Raw genomic sequence first — 19,619 nt, 5'->3', positions numbered from 1 at the left:
TTTCTTAATGATCTTCCTAGGGATTCCTGGTTGACATGTGTCGACAGGAGGATCATGTGTCAACTTGTCGAGCTGGTGAATAGTTCTTTGAAATCTTTCAATAAAAATGCAAAAAATATGGCCGCACGAGAGCAGGACAGGGGCCACCGCAGCCTCAGCACCCAACTATTCAGCACAAAGCTGAATAGGCTGTTGAAGCCTGCTGTGACGAAAGGACTTGTTCTCTGTCCTAACGTTGTTTCATCATTCTTGATTTCAGCTTCCCGTGTGTCAAGAAACTGTCACAATACTGACGTTCTAAAACGTGACCTTTGTACATTTGTACCTTGTATTTTGTCATGAACGCTTCAAATAAAAAAAGTGATAAAACATGTTTACAATCAAAAGTATTTATTTCTCAGATATTTCTTCTGCGGCTGTGATTGGCCCTCTACTGGTCCCCTGACACCTTCATGTCTTTGGACACCAGTCCAGAGGTCACGGGGTGCATGGTACCCCGACGAGCAAGGAACACACGCACCGCTTCCTCGCGGTACTTCTCAAAGTTGAAGACCTCCCTGGAGGAGACAAGCAAAAAAGACTTCTCAGTTCCTCCAGGATTTCACAGACTTTTCTTGTGATTGTTGCCGCCTGAAATACCTGAATTTGGAGAAGCTTTTTCATTAGGTTGCGGCAAATGTTGCAAAGTTTTGAGGCTTATTTTTTACTCCAGTAAGTATTAAATCAACTATTGATTTAATTAATTTATCAGTTTGCAGTTTTCCTTGTAATCTTAACCTCAAAAAGCAAATGATTTCAACAAAAATCGGAAAACAAATATTGATGTTTTACTCATTTTATACCGCGCAGACTTAAAAGTAGACACTATTTAGAGCTTCTTTTTTTTTCAAATTACCGTACTGTTTTAATTAATTATAACTGGGGATGGGTGTCGAATCCGGCACGTTATTGGCACCGACCAAATGCCGCCGGTCCTATCGGGCATTGATTCAATTAATATCCAAAGGTGCTATGTACCTAATTTGATGTTAATATACATTGGCTTTCTTCTGATTAGCATTAGTGATTTTACATTGCGATTTCAAAACCTCCAAATTTGTTAATGAAAACTACAACTAAAATGCATGTTACAATCAAACAGCTGGTGCGTAAGTACAATACTTACAATATTAACACTTTCTAGGGCGCAACAAAAGACTAGATTTAGCAAAGACTGAACTGACTTGGCCAACACAACATAATACACTACTGCAATCTAACGTCTTGGACTTGCATCTGTAGTTGCAACTTATTGTCATACTAAATGAGGATCAAAAATGTTATAATAAAACAAGATGTAACAACTGGACAGCAGTTATGGATGTTTTGTTCAGATGATGTAGCATATATTCGCTAACATTTTATTATTTTTAATGTCTTTTTTATTGTCCAATTACAATTAACCTATTTTAATTATTAACCCAGGAGAGCTCAGTGGTCAATGCCCTCAAATATTAACTTTCTACTACTATTACCACCCAGCTCAGGAACTACAGTCACACACTCTCTGACACACTATTCCTCCACAAGACCCAACATAGATCAGTGGTTAAGACTGTTGACTCAGATTGAAGGGTGCTGGGTGTGAATCCCAGTCTGGTTGACAGTATTTTGTTCCACCTCCATCATAGTTTACTGAGCAAGATGTATTCCATTACATTTGTGTATGGAACACAATCGTCTTTCACAAGACTCAGGATAGCTCAGTGGTTAAGACTGTTGACTAAGTAAGTAGGGTGCTGGGTTCGGACCTACTCTGGTTGGCAATATTTTATTCCACCTCCATTATACTTTTCTGAGCAAGATGTCTTCCATTGCATTTGTATATGGAGCAAAATCTTCTCTTCACAAAACCCAGGATAGTCCAGTGTTTAAGACTGTTGACTCAGATTGAAGGGTGCTTGGTTCGAATCCCACTGAGTTTGGCAGTATTTTGTTCCACCTCCATTATACTTTACTGGGCCATGAGTCCTCCGTTACATTTGTGCATGGACAAAATCTGCTCTTGACAAGACCCCGGATAGCGCAGTGGTTAAAACTGTTGACTTGGAATGAAAGGTACTGGGTTCAAATCCCACTCTGGTTGACAGTATTTTGTTCCACCTCCATCATACTTTACTGAGCCGGGAGTCCTTGATCACATTTGTGTATAGAACAAAATCTTCTCTTCACAAGACCCAGGATAGCCCAGCGGTTAGGACAATTGACTCGGAATGAAGGGTGCTGGGTTCGAATCCTGGTTGGGTTGATGTGTAATTTAAGAAATTGTGGCTGAAGATATCAAGGTGATATATATTGTGGCTGAGAGGTGACCCTCTTTCATGTAATGTTAACATGAATAAAATAATTATTTAATTAACCCAATTACAATTAACCTATTTTATTTTAATCGTACCCAGGAGAGCTCATTGGTCAACGCTCTTTATTATTAACTTTCTACTCCTATTCACACCCACCTCAGGAATTACACTCAAACGCTCACTCGCACACACTCATTCATACACACACACACACAGGTAACCCCTGAGGTGTCATCATTGAGTATTTGACATTTTATTTTTTATTATTTATTTAATTTTAAACTATATGTTAATTAAGCAACTGGCACATAATATTACTCTGTGTAGGGGAGATGAAACACCCCACAATGTATGCCGTCTTAACGCCATAGAGCCAAATTACTGATTACCTGTACGGGGTTTGAACCCAGTACCCTTGTATTAGGAGGCCACAGTGTTGACCAGTGAGCTATCCTGGATCCCATCAAGACTTAATTTTCGCTCATATACAAATGTAATCAGTGAGCTATGATATAGGTGAAACAAAAAACAAGATCTTTTGAGTTATGGATTTGAACCCAGTAGTACTGTGTGAGAGGCAACATTCTTAACCATTGAGCTATCCTGGGTCTGGTTGAGACAATATATTTTTCATAATATAAAATCGCAATCATTAAACTATGCTAGATGTAAAAAAAAAAAATAGTTCTTCCAAGTTATGAATTTGAACCAAGCACTACTGAGTAAGAGGCAGCAGTCTAAACCATTGAGCTATCCTCAGTCTTATTATAAGTCTCGTCTGGGTCATTCACTAATGTAATCGTGACACCTGTCGCTGCAAACAAAACTTTGAACCTAAGTTACATATCAAACTAAGTGTGATTTAAACCCAGTACCTCTGTATTGGGAGGTCACAGTGTTGACCATTGAGCTATCCTGGGTGCAATCTTGACATGATTTTCGCACATATACAAATCAATCAATCAATCAATCTTTATTTATATAGCCCTAAATCACAAGTGTCTCAAAGGGCTGCACAAGCCACAACGACATCCTCGGTACAAAGCACACATACGGGCAAGGGAAAAACTCACCCCAGTGGGACGTCGATGTGAATGACTATGAGAAACCTTGGAGAGGACCGCATATGTGGGTAACCCCCCCCCCCTCTAGGAGAGACCGAAAGCAATGGATGTCGAGTGGGTCTGACATAATATTGTGAGAGTCCAGTCCATAGTGGATATAACATAATAGTAAGAGTCCAGTCCATAGTGGGGCCAGCAGGACACCATCCCGAGCGGAGACGGGTCAGCAGCGTAGAGATGTTCCCAGCCGATGCACAGGCGAGCGGTCCACCCCGGGTCCCGACTCTGGACAGCCAGCACTTCATCCATGGCCACCGGACCTGTGCCCCCCCCCCCCTCAAGGAAAAGGGGAGCAGAGGAGAAAAGAAAAGAAACGGCAGATCAACTGGTCTAACAGGGGGGCTATTTAAAGGCTAGAGTATACAAATGAGTTTTAAGATGGGACTTAAATGCTTCTACTGAGGTAGCATCTCTAATTGTTACCGGGAGGGCATTCCATAGTACTGGAGCCCGAATAGAAAACGCTCTATAGCCCTCAGACTTTTTTTGGGCTCTGGGAATCACTAATAAGCCGGAGTTCTTTGAACGCAGATTTCTTGCCGGGACATATGGTACAATGCAATCGACAAGATAGGACGGAGCTAGACCGTGTAGTATTTTATACGTAAGTAGTAAAACCTTAAAGTCACATCTTAAGTGCACAGGAAGCCAGTGCAGGTGAGCCAGTATAGGCGTAATATGATCAAACTTTCTTGTTCTTGTCAAAAGTCTAGCAGCCGCATTTTGTACCAACTGTAATTTTTTAATGCTAGACATAGGGAGACCCGAAAATAATACGTTACAGTAGTCGAGACGAGACGTAACGAACGCATGAATAATGATCTCAGCGTCGCTAGTGGATAAAATAGAACGAATTTTAGCGATATTACGGAGATGGAAGAAGGCCGTTTTAGTAACACTCTTAATGTGTGACTCAAACGAGAGAGTTGGGTCGAAGATAATACCCAGATTCTTTACTGATTCGCCTTGTGTAATTGTTTGGTTGTCAAATGTTAAGGTGGTATTATTAAATAAATGTCGGTGTTTAGCAGGACCGATAATCAGCATTTCCGTTTTCTTGGCGTTGAGTTGCAAGAAGTTAGCGGACATCCATTGTTTAATTTCATTAAGACACGCCTCCAGCTGACTACAATCCGGCGTGTTGGTCAGCTTTAGGGGCATGTAGAGTTGGCTGTCATCAGCATAACAATGAAAGCTAACACCGTATTTGCGTATGATGTCGCCTAGCGGCAGCATGTAAATACTAAAGAGTGCAGGGCCAAGAACCGAACCCTGAGGAACTCCGCACGTTACCTTAACATAGTCCGAGGTCACATTATTATGGGAGACGCATTGCATCCTGTCAGTAAGATAAGAGTTAAACCACGACAAAGCTAAGTCTGACATACCAATACGCGTTTTGATACGCTCTAATAAAATATTATGATCGACGAAGGGTGGAGTGCCATCTCCGGGTTGGGGAGGAGATCTTGCCCCAAGTGGAGGAGTTCAAGTACCTCGGAGTCTTGTTCACGAGTGAGGGAAGAGTGGATCGTGAGATCGACAGGCGGATCGGTGCGGCGTCTTCAGTAATGCGGACGCTGTATCGATCCGTTGTGGTGAAGAAGGAGCTGAGCCGGAAGGCAAAGCTCTCAATTTACCGGTCGATCTACGTTCCCATCCTCACCTATGGTCATGAGCTTTGGGTTATGACCGAAAGGACAAGATCACGGGTACAAGCGGCCGAAATGAGTTTCCTCCGCCGGGTGGCGGGGCTCTCCCTTAGAGATAGGGTGAGAAGCTCTGTCATCCGGGGGGAGCTCAAAGTAAAGCCGCTGCTCCTCCACATCGAGAGGAGCCAGATGAGGTGGTTCGGGCATCTGGTCAGGATGCCACCCGAGCGCCTCCCAAAGGAGGTGTTTAGGGCATGTCCGACCGGTAGGAGGCCACGAGGAAGACCCAGGACACGTTGGGAAGACTATGTCTCCCGGCTGGCCTGGGAACGCCTCGGGATCCCCCGGGAGGAGCTGGACGAAGTGGCTGGGGAGAGGGAAGTCTGGGCTTCCCTGCTTAGGCTGCTGCCCCCGCGACCCGACCTCGGATAAGCGGAAGAAGATGGATGGATGGTATCGAAAGCAGCGCTAAGATCAAATGCAATCATTAAACTATAATAGAGGTCAACCAAAAACTAGATTTTCAAAGTTATAGATTTGAACCCAGTAGTACTGAGAAAGAGAGGCAGCAGTCTTAACCATTGAGCTATCCTGGGTCTTGTTGAGACAAGATTTTTGCAATCAGTTAACTATGATAGAGGTCAAAACACAAGCTCTTAAGAGAAGATTCCGGGCCCCAATGACAAATTGAAATTCTACGACATAGTGAATTTGCAAACAGCTAAAATTATACACAAAGCAAACTATAACCTGCTACCCAAGAATATACAACAATTCTTCTCAAAAAAAGAGGAGAAATATAATCTTAGAGAGAAATGTAATTTAAAACATTTGTATGCACGTACAACGCTTAAGACCTTCAGTATATCAGTATGTGGAATTAAATTATGGAATGGATTAAGCAAAGCAATCAAACAATGTGCTAATATGATTCACTTCAAGAAACTCTTCAAACTTAAAGTGTTTACAAAGTATAAAGAAGAAGAACCATGATAATCATTCTGTATTTATTTAACTCATCCATTCTTTCATTCTTTCACTCACAAACTAATCTTACTTATCTCAACATATGAAATGTAACTTACTTCACCAATTATTTTTTATTTACTTATTTGTATTGTGATTACTTATGGAGTATATTGTGAATAAATTGAGAACAGGAAGTGAACAAAAGTTTTAGCAACTGTTATGTAAAAGAAAAGGGGTAGGATTAAATAAGCTCTGCTTCTTCCTACTCCTTTTCGAACATGTTGAATAGAGAAACTGGAGATTGTGATGTATCATGTTGTATGATTGCATGTTCGAAATAAACTCAAACTCAAACAAATATAATTGAGGAGCCTGTCTCAGTTTAACTACGCTATAAGTGAAACAAAACTTTGGAGCTCTGTAAGTTACTGAGCTATCAGACCAGGCTTCAAACCCAGTACCCCTTGTTGGTGACCAAGTGTTAACCACTGATCTATCCTTGGTCTTCTTGAGGGAAGATTCCAGGCCAGGACCCCAGCGTGTTGCTAAATGTTTATATAGTACATTATCCAGAAATCTTAGCGCTGTAGACAGGAACCAGAAGTAGGTCTGAGCTATGCGGGAGGACGACAATTGTGTGCAGTTATGTTTGGCCCCAGAGGGCCGCTTCTAACTGAATACTATTATTACACAATTTTTCATGCATTTTATTAGTAGATTTTTTTTAAAGTTAAATGTAAAAAAAAAAAAAAAAAAAAAATACGGTGAGTTGCAATAATTTCACCGTAAAATTTAGTGTATACTACTGTAAATGGAAAAACAGTACTGCTGTTTTTATGGGGGGGAAAAGGCAGCACAGTTGCCAGAATTTTACTGTAAAATTTACATTCGTTTTTTTTACTGTAAATTAAAAAAAAAAAAATTGGCACCTGAGCTGCCAGTTTGTTTTTTTTACCGCAAATCAACAACTGTAGATTTTTCGGTGTATTATTGGAAATGCCAAAACGGCACCACAGTTTATTACAGTAAAAAAAGTACTTTTTTTTTCATTTAGAGAAAAATGCTGTAAAAAACACAGTAAATTTCACAATTTTACCATCCATCTATACAAATCTATTGCTACTTTTACATTGAACAATTTGATAGATAACTTGCTTTTAAATCATTATCATTTATTTGTATTAAAAAAATTGTTTGAATGTTTGATAATATAATTTTGCAGAATTAACTGTAGATTTTTCGGTGTATTATTGGAAATGCCAAAACGGCACCACAGTTTATTACAGTAAAAAAAGTACTTTTTTTTTCCATTTAGAGAAAAATGCTGTAAAAAACACAGTAAATTTCACAATTTTACCATCCATCTATACAAATCTATTGCTACTTTTACATTGAACAATTTGATAGATAACTTGCTTTTAAATCAGTATCATTTATTTGTATTAAAAAAATTGTTTGAATGTTTGATAATATAATTTTGCAGAATTAACTGTAGATTTTTCGGTGTATTATTGGAAATGCCAAAACGGCACCACAGTTTATTACAGTAAAAAAAGTACTTTTTTTTTCCATTTAGAGAAAAATGCTGTAAAAACCACAGTCAATTTCACAATTTTACCATCCATCTATACAAATCTATTGCTACTTTTACATTGAACAATTTGATGGATAACTTGCTTTTAAATAATTATTAGTATTTATTTATATTTAAAAAATTGTTTGAATGTTTGATAATATAATTTTGCAGAATTAGACAATATTTAGGTCAACATAATTTGCGATTACATGGAGTGCACTTTTTTTTTTCTCCCAAAATAGAAGGAAATAATACATTTAATAAGAAAAGTTACAGTACTTTATTGATACATATTAATTTCCAGGCTTTCGAGGGCCAAATTAAATGAAGTGGCGGGCCACATCTGGCCCCCGGGCCTTAAGTTTGACACCAGGGGACGGCGTGGCGCGGTTGAGAGAGTGGCTGTGCCAGCAACCTGAGGGTTCCTGGTTCAATCCCCCCCTTCTACCATCCTAGTCACGTCCGTTGTGTCCTTGAGCAAGACACTTCACCCTTGCTCCTGATGGGTCCTGGTTAGCGCCTTGCATAGCAGCTCCCGCCATCAGTGTGTGAATGTGTGTGTGTGTGTGTGTGTGTGTGTGCGTGAATGTGGAAATAGTGTCAAAGCGCTTTAAGTTCCTTAAAAAAAAAAGGTAGAAAAGCGCTATACAAGTATAACCATTTACCTGTGAGCTAAAAAACGCAGGAAAGTTGTGAGCAATGGACAAATTAACGAGGCCTCACATAATTCACAGGGATTGGTTGGAAATCTTGGAGACTGACTTATGAGGTCATGAGGAAAACAAAGAGCATGTGAATACCTGAAGAGGGGTCGCGTGAACTTCATTCTGCCCTGCTCAGTCGCCATCTTTAGCGCCATTGGAACCGCCTCCTCCCACCGTGACCGCACGCAGAGTCGCAGCCACCTGGACAGAGAGCAGCCAATCACTGCAGGCCTGCTGGAATGGGTGGGGTTGGGACCGCAAGACCTGAAACCCACCTAAAGCGGACCTCTGCATTCATGCACGAGTTGAGATCGTAGACCTCCTGCATCTTCTTGACGTGGCTCAGAGGAAGCGGCTCCTGCAAAAAGGAGAAGTCGGGTGAATTGAGGTGTACTGAGGTCACCTGGACTTTTTGAGTTTTACCTCCTGGAGGAGAAGCGAGAAAAACTCGATGAGTTGGTGGGAAGACAGCTTCTTCACATCAGACTCACTGAAGCCGTTAAGATCCTGCTCTTTGGCCTGGTGGAGATCAGAGGACAGGGTTTGACTTAGACCGGTGGTCAGAAACCGCCGCATGCGGCTCTTTAGTGCCGCCCTAGTGGCTCCCTGGAATATTTTTAAAAAACGATTGAAAATGGAAAAAGATGGGGGAACATTTTTGTTTTGTTTTAGTATGTTTTTTGTTTGAGGACAAACATGTCACAAACCTTCCCAATTGTTATAAAGACCACTGTTTAATATGTTTGTGTTTTGATCCACCAGCCATGCGGAGAGGGGGGGGGCTTGCTGCCTGGACAACAGCTTGCCCTCCATAGTTCCATGCCCAGGCAATGTAGATCCACTGGAGAGGTCACTCCAGCAGATACCGGTTCTAAGCCCATCCGATTGGCGAAAGAAACAGGTGCCAGGGGCCATCTCCGTCCGTGGGAGGGACCATCCCAGTGAGACCCCATCGTCTCCCGAGACGGAAGGATGCCGACGACGAGACGATGCTTCACTGATGAGAGTATTTGGTGAACATCGTTTTGTCCTACTAATTTCAGCGGTTCTTGAACTCACCATATTGTGGATTGTGACGCAACAGTTTGTTTACATGTAAAATCTTCCACTCCTTCTTTGTCTCATTTTTTCCACCAAACGTTTTATGCTGTGCGTGGATGCACAAAGGTGCGCTTTGTTCAATCAATCAATCTTTATTTATATAGCCCTAAATCACAAGTGTCTCAAAGGGCTGCACAAGCCACAACGACATCCTCGGTACAAAGCCCACATACGGGCAAGGAAAAACTCACCCCAGTGGGACGTCGATGTGAATGACTATGAGAAACCTTGGAGAGGACCGCATATGTGGGTAACCCCCCCCCTCTAGGGGAGACCGAAAGCAATGGATGTCGAGTGGGTCTGACATAATATTGTGAGAGTCCAGTCCATAGTGGATCCAACATAATAGTAGGAGTCCAGTCCATAGTGGGGCCAGCAGGAAACCATCCCGATGTTATTGACTTGCTGGAGTGCTAATCAGACATATTTGGTCAGTGCATGACTGCAAGCTAATCAATGCTAACATGCTATTTATATGCATGTACATATTGCACCATTATGCCTCATTTGTAGGTATATTTGAGCTCATTTAATATCCTTTACTTTTATCCTCTTTGTATAAAATTTAGTTTTGCATGTCTAATGACACATTATCTGTATGCAATATTGGCTGCATTTCTGATAGTTGTTTGTGTGCCATGTTGTTCCAGACCACAGCAAACATTACTGAGCTTGCTAAAGATTGTAATACATCTATTAAATGAAGACAGCCCTAACTTGGACAGACACATCTATACCTTTGGCCATTAAAAGCCAGTAATTTCCAGGAGTTCTCACCTTCTGAGCAGCGTCTGATTTACTAATGTTTTCTAATGCTGTAAAACTGTGTAGAATAAATATTACATTTCAACATTTCTGTCAACGAAGATTTGCTTCAGCCTGCGACACATAGTTGTTTTGATGTATAGACACTTACGTCATGTGTTGCCTTCATTATAAGACTTATATACGGCATTTCATTTTTTGCGGCTCCAGACAGATTAGTTTTTTGTATTTTTGGTCTAATATGGCTCTTTCAACGTTTTAGGTTGCCGACTCCTGACTTAGACATACAACAAGACTAAGATCATGGGGGTACTAGGTAGGAGGTTCAACAAACTGAGTTTAAACATAAAATCTGAGCTGATTTACCCAAAGATGGGAAACCCTGAAGGTCAGGTTCCAAAACAGCTGATCTGAACTAGTTCACCTCGGGGATTAAGATTCTGATTTAATCCTATGTTCACTCTGAGTAAAGACCACTTTAAAAAGTCATGATCAACAGAGTGCTGAATCTACAATTCACCAGAACTGGGGACAGAAATGGAGGTCTTTCTTTACCCCCCTGGAACTGAAAGTGTTTTTGTTTCTTTCAGAAACAACAGTATTACAGTAAAATCATATTGAACTGAAGTGAGTGATAATTGTTGCCAGAGTCAATAGTTTATTAATTTAACAATTAATGACATTTAATTATTGGCCCACAGGTGGAGTAATAATATGAAATACAATCTAATTTGAATTTAGGTGCAATTAAATCAGTAAAAAACATACATGGAGGAAGCTGAAAATCTTACTTGTTTTAATTTTATTTGACATCAAGTCAATGCAAATACAAATATAATTTAGTGGTTTTATATCTAAAAAAAAAAACCTAAATATATATTTGTATACACATTATTTTTAATAACTTTTTGTTAGACCAATTTTTCTTTAAAATTTTACAAAATGTACTAAAATCTGATATATCTTGAAATAGGAATAATCTTAAAATTTCAGCTCTTGTTGGGAGGTTATTTTGTTTACTTTAATTAATATGGCTCACAGATTAGTTACCATGGTAACTTACTGAGTTTGACTTCTTTTTTGGAAGGGAAAACTCTGAATATGCCTCACCTCAGGTTTTATATCCTCAAAGTTTTCACTTAACCTGTTTTCTGGAAGAAAAAAAACTCTGGTCTTACCTGGACCCATCGTTGACAAAGAGCAATGCAGGCGTCGGCCAGCGTGGTGTCATAGCTGAAAGGACACAGCGGTCACGTAAGAAGCTGAAGACCTTCATTGGACGGCTTGTCCTCACCGTGGTTTAACTGGAGGCATCCCTGGAGTGAACATCCACGCATTCCAGTCCACCTTATTCAGGACATCCACCTGAGGGACAAATCCATGTCATCAAGTCCTCAAAAGGGGGACATCTACCCACACGTCTCACCTTGTCTTGGAAGTAAGTGAACAGGAAGTCCTTCCACTGCTCTGTGGTGACGCTGCTGTAGGCAAAGAGCTGAATGTACGACTTGACGAAGCCCATGAAGACCTCTGTGGGGCACACGCGGCTCAGACATGTCCATAATGATATCGTACGCTTAAACGGGCAACGCGGGTGTTACCAGGACCGCCAAGCAGTTCCTCCAGGTGGTAAAGTAGAGCGAAGCCCTTCTCGTAGGGGACGGAGGAGAAGGCGTCGTCAGGGTCCACATCCTGCAGACTCGGCACCAGGTTGGTCAGAGGGTTTTTGTCTCCAAATGTGCTCACCTGATTCACAAGAAGACATATGAAGACCACATGCTCATCAGGAACTATGCGGCCTGGGACCATGGCGGTTCTCACAGAGTCCTGGAGGTCCTTCCAGCCCCCCATGGCCTTGAACTGTCGGAACTGTTCCCCCTCTAGACGTCTGCCAATCATCCTCTCCAGGTAGACCGTGTGACCCTCGTTAAGCCTGCACGTGCACATGCATGGGCGATGAGTTCCCCTGTGTGTGTGTTTGTGTTTGTACGCGCATGCGTGTCTTGTGTGCGTGCTACCAAAAGTGTTCCCAGGTCTTGTTGGTCACCAGGTTACCTGTCCAGCTGTGGGAGATCTCATGAGCAATCACCTGACAGGAAGAGGACAGTGTCAAGGCGTATCCATGGTAACAAAGACTCGAAAGGTCAGTGACTCACGTTAGATAACGACTTGTCTCCAGCCTGAGAAGACATAAGAGATGTCACATGCTGGAGCCAAAACATGAAACCAGTGTGTGTGTGCTTACAAGCAGAGTGGGCGTGGCAAAGGTCAGACATGGGTTTTCCATTCCGCCGTACGGAAAAGATGGCGGCAGGACCAGAATGTCATACTGTCCCCAAACATATGGACCTGCCAGGTTTTCAGCGGTCTTCAACATGGTCTCGGTCTGTGAAGCACACCAAAAAAACATTATTCAACTATTTCACACCACACGATTAAACCCTTTGACTTGTCTATTGCGACCGACCTCAGAGAACTCAAATGCCGCACGGTCCACAAACTCCTTCTCAGACCAGACTTTTGTCCTGGGCCCGATCTTCCTGAAAACAGAAGAGGTCAGAACTCCGCAGCAGTCGACCCTGTGAGCTCGCCGGACTACAACCTACCTGCTCTCCAGAGCGCCAACCACCAAGGCAATCAGGTAAGAGGGCATTGGCACCTGAGGTCAGAGTTGAAAGGTCATGGGTAGGAATCACCCGGATGCTGACGAAGACGAGAAGATGAAAGAGGACTGACCGGCTGTCTGAAGCGATAAACCATTCGATGACTGTCCTGAGGGTCCACTTCCTGACCGTCTCTCAGTGCGCTCATTGCCGCAACCAGTTCTTTGGGGACAGACACCTGCACAGAAAGGACACACACTGTCACACTTGTGTGTGTGTAACGGTACGCCATCAGCTCAAGTCGGTACATACTTCGGTTTTAGGTAGGGGTATCACCGATACAACTTGGAGCCTTGAGTAATGGCCGATACCGATATTAATTCGATACGATATCAGCACAATTGTACATAGAAAATGTTTGATCAAATGAAGTTACTCCGAAAACACTGGTAGTTATAAAAACACTAACATTATAAAGTCCCTTTGTCAGTGATGAAGATAGAAGATAAAGATCCCTATTTAATATGTTAATTGTTGAATATAATTGATTATATTATTGTTGACGTAAACAAGTTAATAATTTAGTCATGCACCTTTAAGTTGAGTCTGTTTGAGTCAGGCAGCTATGTTTTACGTTTCCGGGGTCCTTGAGTCAGCGTGTTGAACAACGTGTATGAGGGTGTACTTAGCTGCTGCTGAAAAAGTTACACATAAAGAAGAAGTTGAAACGTAAAAACGGTGTCCTTATTCCCTAACTGGAGTACGCTCATGGGTGAAGAGTCCCAGCACAACGACATCAGTTTATTCACATGGTTCTTAAATAGTAACCTTATGACAAATTATTGCTTTGAAGTGGAGAATTATTAGATTTTTGGCGACACCTAGTGGTAACAATATTCATTAAAGGGGAGCTGTGATGAAATTGTTCTTTTCTGACTTAAGCACATACTTGCCAACCCTCCCGGATTTCCCGGGAGACTCCCGAAATTCAGCGCCTCTCCCAAAAACCTACCGGGACAAATTATCTCCCGAAAATCTCCCGAAATTCAGGCGGACTCAGGTCCATGCGGACCGGAGTCCACTTTCCCACAATATAAACGGCGTGCCTGCCCAATCACGTTATAACTGTAGAATGATCGAGGGCGAGTTATTGGTTTTTTGTTAGGCAGTTTCATTAACGTCCTCCCAGCACGGTAACAACACACAACGGCAGTAATGTTTTCGTCTACCGTAAAGCAGTTCGTTGTAAACAGCAATGTTGTGACACTCTTAAACAGGACAATACTGCCATCTAGTGCATTTGATGAAAGCACTTTTGTGCGTGCCACACAGCAATGCATCATCAAAGAGGGTGTTCAGCATGGTTAGAAAAATAGTGACAGAGAATAGAACAAGGATGGACAATTCAACCCTTAACTCAACAAGTATATGTGTAAATAAATGAACACTGAAATTCAAGTATTTCTTCTATATATATATATATATATATATATATATATATATATATATAAAATAAATATATATTTATAGCTAGAATTCACTGAAAGTCAAGTATTTCTTATATATATATATATATATATATGAAATACTTGACTTGGTGAATTCTAGCTGTAAATATACTCCTCCCCTCTTAGCCACGCCCCCAAGCTCTACTTAATTTCCTTACAGGGGATAAATACAGTTAAAATAAATAAATAGATACTAGGAACTAAACTAGGAAGTGAAGATGCCGGTGTGTTGCTAGATGCTTAAATACCGTATTTTCTGGACCATGGGGCGCACCGCTCACTGCCGATGAGCGGGTCTATTCAGGTCTGTTTTCATACAAAAGGCGGATTATAAGGCACATTAAAGGGGTCATATTATGATTTCCTTCTAAACTTAAAACATTTCCTTGTGGTCTACATAACATGTAATGATGATTATTTGGTCAAAATGTTGCATAGATTATGTTTTACAGATCATCTTTAAGTCACTTTCTGACAGTCGCTTCAGGAAGCGACGTTTTGCGGGCGGTCTTTTATACGTGGCTCACCTTCGACGGCGTCTTCTCCCCGTCATCTTTGCTGTAGCGGTGTAGCGTGCAAGGACGGGAGTTGAAGAAGTGTCAAAAAAAGGAACTAACTGGTTTAATGACATTCAGACTTTACTTAAATCAACAACGGAGCAGCACCTTCTCATCCGTAGCTAACTAGTGCAATGTGTCCCGTGAAAAACGGAGCTCTCTATTAACTAAAGTTCCATGGGTGAATTATGTAAACTCACTACACTGGTACTTTTTAGCGCTTCCATTGCGAGATATAAGTTAGAACTTTACACTACTTTATATTACAAATGGCAACAGCCGAGGGTGAATGCCCCATAACAAGAAGATAGTGGAAAAAGAAGAAACTTATCGACTACGGCATCGACACGGACGACAGTGGCGGAAGTGCGCACATTTTCAGGACTTATGCAGCTCTCAAATACACATCAGCAGCTACCAGAAGGTAAGAAAAGTTGGTTTTGCATAATAATGCGAAACACAACGCCAAATAATATGTCTGCTAATGGGTGCCATTTTGCGGTCCTTATACACACACCATAGTAATACTTGTATCTCTGACTACGGTAGCCGTAATGGGCCGACAATCCATCAAGCGGTGCGGCTTCAAAGTCATACTAAAACATTTTGACAGATTTTTGAGTGCCGTGTGTAATGTTCTTTATTTTCAATGGAACATTTAAAGTTTTGGTGTTGTTTACTGGCGTCATATTGCAGTCTACACGTGTCTCTTATTTGTGACTACCATCTACTGGTCACGCTTATCATTACACCATGTACCAAATAAAAGTGCTTCGAGGTCGGTAAGCACAACCAGAATTATTCCATACATTAGGCCAGCGTTTCTCAAAGTGTGGGGCGCGCCCCACTGGTGGGGAATAGAGACATGACAGGTGGGGCGCGAGGAACGGGAGGAAATTTCACTTAAAAAAATTTTTTTTATTATTATATTCTTAGATTATTTTTTTTTACTATGCTTTCATTTTCTATACACACTGTAAATCACTTTGTGATTCTGTCTGTGAAATCCGCTATATAAATAAATGGAAATTACCGGTACTTATTTTTACTGTAGGCTTTAAATTTCTCGGTAGGAGCCAAAGTTTGACAGACATAGCAACAGTAACTAATGGGGGCGGGGCTAAGCGGAACAAACTTTCGCGCGGATGGGTAGCAGGCTAATGTGTGGACCACAATTACACAAATATATACATTTGTGACTCGCACCTCAAAGGTCGTCGAGCCAGAGCCAGCGCCTGCAGAGAAACAAAAATCTGACGGGCACACACTGTCATTCACCGGGAAACAGCTCAGCCCCGAACTCAATGAGGTTTTAACAGATGTTGTGAGCGCGGTAAATTTGATCAAAACACGACCACTGAAAGTGCGACTGTTCTCTGCACTGTGTGAGGAAATGGGAGCTGATCATACAGCAGTGCTGTTTCACAGTGAAGTAAGGTGGCTCTCCCGGGGAAAAGTGCTGTCACTTGCCCTGTCTTGCCAAATGCATAGCTCCTCCTTTTTTTTTTTGCAAAGATTGCAAAGTGGCACTTTTATTTTATTTATTATTGAACTTGATGCAAGTTATTTGATTTATTATTGAACTTGATGCAAGTTATAACACTTTTTTTAATTTATTATTGAACTTGATGCAAGTTATAACACTTTTTTTGATTTATTATTGAACTTGATGCACGTTATAACACTTTTGTTTGATTTATTATTGAACTTGATGCAAGTTATAACACTTTTGTTTGATTTATTATTGAACTTGATGCAAGTTATAACACTTTTTTTGATTTATTATTGAACTTGATGCAAGTTATTTGATTTATTATTGAACTTGATGCAAGTTATAACACTTTTTTTGATTTATTATTGAACGTGATGCAAGTTATAACACTTTTTTTGATTTATTATTGAACTTGATGCAAGTTATAACACTTGTTTTGATTTATTATTGAACTTGATGCAAGTTATAACACTTTTGTTTTATTTATTATTGAACTTGATGCAAGTTATACCACAACTGCACAGTTATTTTATTTATTATTGAACTTGATGTTATTTTATCTTATTGAGTTTGAATGTATACAACTTGATGTTCAATAAATTTGAAAATGTTAAAGCTTGGCATTAGCGCTCTGTTGGGGCGATGGGGGCAGGTGGGGCTTGAAAACTCCCCCTTGTCCAAAGTGGGGGATGACAAGAAAAGTTTGAGAACCACTGCATTAGGCGCACCGTGGTATAAGGCACACAGTCGATTTTGGAGGAAATGAAAGGATTTTAAGTGTGCCTTATTGTCCGAAAAATACGGTACTTTATTTCCCAGAAAGCTTTGTTAGTTACTTTTTTGAAACCTTTAAGTTATTAGCACAGCACTGTTATTGCGGAGACTAATTGTTTGGTTCGGGTGGGGGCGTTTGCATATTGACGCTTCCTTCTCCTTCAGTCACATTTATGTAAATGTCTGTAATATTCAGCACTTAACAGTAGATTTAACAGTAGTTTCAGATTTCGTTTTGAAAGTTGTTTTTTTAATTGGCCAATTCCAAGATTCCGTCCACAATGCTGTTAATGCGGAAACCATGTTACATACTGCGTATGTGTGTGTGCGGTTGCGTGTGTAACCTGAGCATAGTAGGTGTGTTTGATGGATGGGCTGTCCTGACACGGGACCATACTCCTGCAGTGATGAGCCTGAAAAAAAGAAAAAAAACGTTGTGTTGAAACAGTACATTTTTATTGCCACAAAGGAAGAAAGAAGAAGAAGAAAGGTGAAGGAAGTGCTGAAAGACTGCAACACGATGGTGTAAGTATTTCAGCATGGACCACAACCACCTACCTGGCACTGACTAAACAGGTACGGATGCTTCTTGCCCGCCGTCTGTTCAGGTGTCAGCCACTGTAAGGCAGGTGCACCTGGAGACGTCTCATAGGTCACGCCCACAATGACATTCTGCCCTCTGATTGGTCCGAAAGTAAACATCATGAGTAAGACAAATAACTGTTTGACGTGACACACAGCCTCGTCACCTGGAAAGGTCAAAGGGCAGCGTGATCTCCAGTGGAGTCCCCTTGAAGGTGTGTTTGGGGCCCATCGTAAAGCGGGCCTCCTGCCCGTTGGCAGTGACGGAGATCACCTTCAAGTCTCTGGTGTCCAAAGTCTGCAACAGATAAATAACTTTTATTATGGTATTATTGATCTTTGGTAGCATCAGCTAACAGAACACCTGACGCACTAAGCCCAAGTTACTAAACTATTTAATTTACTGTTTTAGTCACATGCATTATTGATCTTTGGTAGCATCTCATTGGTACTTTAACTTTATCAGCTAACAGAACACCTGACGCACTAAGCCTAAGTTACTAAACTATTTCATTTACTGTTTTAGTCACATGCATTATTGATCTTTGGTAGCATCAGTTAACAGAACACCTGACGCACTAAGCCTAAGTTACTAAACTACCTAATTTACTCTATTAGTCAAATGCATTATTTCTTGAATGCAAGCAATTAAATATTGATCGACACTGATAAATCAGTCAAAGTTCGGAGCATAAGTAATGTGTTCTTCCGCTTCAATGACGTCTATCTCAAATTAATAAGAAAACCAAAAGGAGAACAATCTTTTTCAAAAAGAGTGGAATGATAACTTTATCTGAATCAATGAGCCCGTTAGCTTCGCGGCTAACCGGAGCGGTTTAACCTTACCAGAGAGGAGAACCGGTCCTCCAAAACCTCCACTGTGATCTCCACCGTGGCTCTGATAACATGTTTGTCAAAGTCAACATAGAGGTTTAAGTTGAGATGTTTGCTGGCGCACTTGGCGGCGGACGCGAAGGAGGAAGGGTCTGCAGACATGGTCCTGGTTTGTCCGGCTTTCACACGGGGAGTCAACCAGACATGAGCAAGCTGCAGAATTTATACACCGGAATGGGCTCCACTCACATCCGTCAGCGACATTTTCAAAATAAAGGTCCCACCATGTAGAAGAAGGCGGCCGTTCGTTTCGCTTTTACTTGCGGGGGGCCTCTGAGAGGGTCGAGCGGTAGTAAAATGGGTGGGTGGATAAACACGCCCGTGTCACAACAATCATGGCAGTTTAGGAATGTAGAAGATACATTTTGCCAGTAAAGGGTCATTTAGTGTTATTATGTTGTATATGTCAACATCCATCCATCTATTTCCTACCGCTTATTCCCTTCGTGTCGCGGGGGGTGCTGGAGCCTATCTCAGCCGGGCGGAAGGCAGTGTACACCCTGGACAAGTCGCCACCTCATCGCAGGGCCTATACATGTCAACACATGCATGTCAAAATATGGAATACATAGAAAATAAATCAATTCCATCTACACATAAAACGTGTCTAAATAAAGGAATGTGAACATTTATTAGACCAGGGGTGCCCAAAGTCCGGCCAGGCCCGCAGACCTGGTTTTATAGGCCTGCAGCATGTTGTCGGAAAAAAAACAACAACCGTAAAATGCAAGGAAAAAAAGAGAAAACAATTTGAATGTAATAATTAATAATAATACACTTAGTCACCTCACATTTAACGCAGAGCGTTGTCTTTAAACATATCTGTTTTTAGCATTTTATAAAAATAACAGCGTATCAAAATTGCCCCCACATACTTTGACTTTTCAGTTTGTGCCCTTGGTGGAAAAACTTTAGACACACCTAAAATTTAAAAAAAATGTTCTTGAAATAAAAATAATATACACATACAAGCAATGTT

The 19,619-nt window shown here is 41.1% G+C and overlaps 1 protein-coding gene across 1 annotated transcript; it reads right to left on the bottom strand.

Annotated features, from left to right (window-relative positions):
- Window positions 1-373: 373 nt before the first annotated feature.
- lta4h (leukotriene A4 hydrolase) lies at window positions 374-18,781 on the bottom strand. The gene is made up of 19 exons (XM_061959669.1): window positions 18,593-18,781; window positions 17,914-18,044; window positions 17,723-17,843; window positions 17,509-17,577; window positions 12,967-13,071; window positions 12,837-12,889; window positions 12,698-12,770; window positions 12,476-12,616; window positions 12,387-12,410; window positions 12,249-12,319; window positions 12,052-12,163; window positions 11,832-11,976; window positions 11,657-11,760; window positions 11,525-11,595; window positions 11,409-11,463; window positions 8,788-8,883; window positions 8,640-8,722; window positions 8,461-8,565; window positions 374-557 (listed from the first exon to the last, which is right to left on the bottom strand). Exons 1-19 carry the CDS (start codon window positions 18,740-18,742, stop codon window positions 431-433), a joined length of 1,836 nt encoding a protein of 611 aa, XP_061815653.1. The 5' UTR covers window positions 18,743-18,781; the 3' UTR covers window positions 374-430.
- Window positions 18,782-19,619: the final 838 nt, after the last annotated feature.

This window comes from Nerophis lumbriciformis, linkage group LG05 (assembly GCF_033978685.3).
Source record: "Nerophis lumbriciformis linkage group LG05, RoL_Nlum_v2.1, whole genome shotgun sequence".
In the NCBI taxonomy this organism is placed as follows: domain Eukaryota; kingdom Metazoa; phylum Chordata; class Actinopteri; order Syngnathiformes; family Syngnathidae; genus Nerophis; species Nerophis lumbriciformis.
The sequence above is the reverse complement of the archived record's forward strand: the minus strand, read 5'-3'. Positions and strand labels throughout refer to the sequence as shown.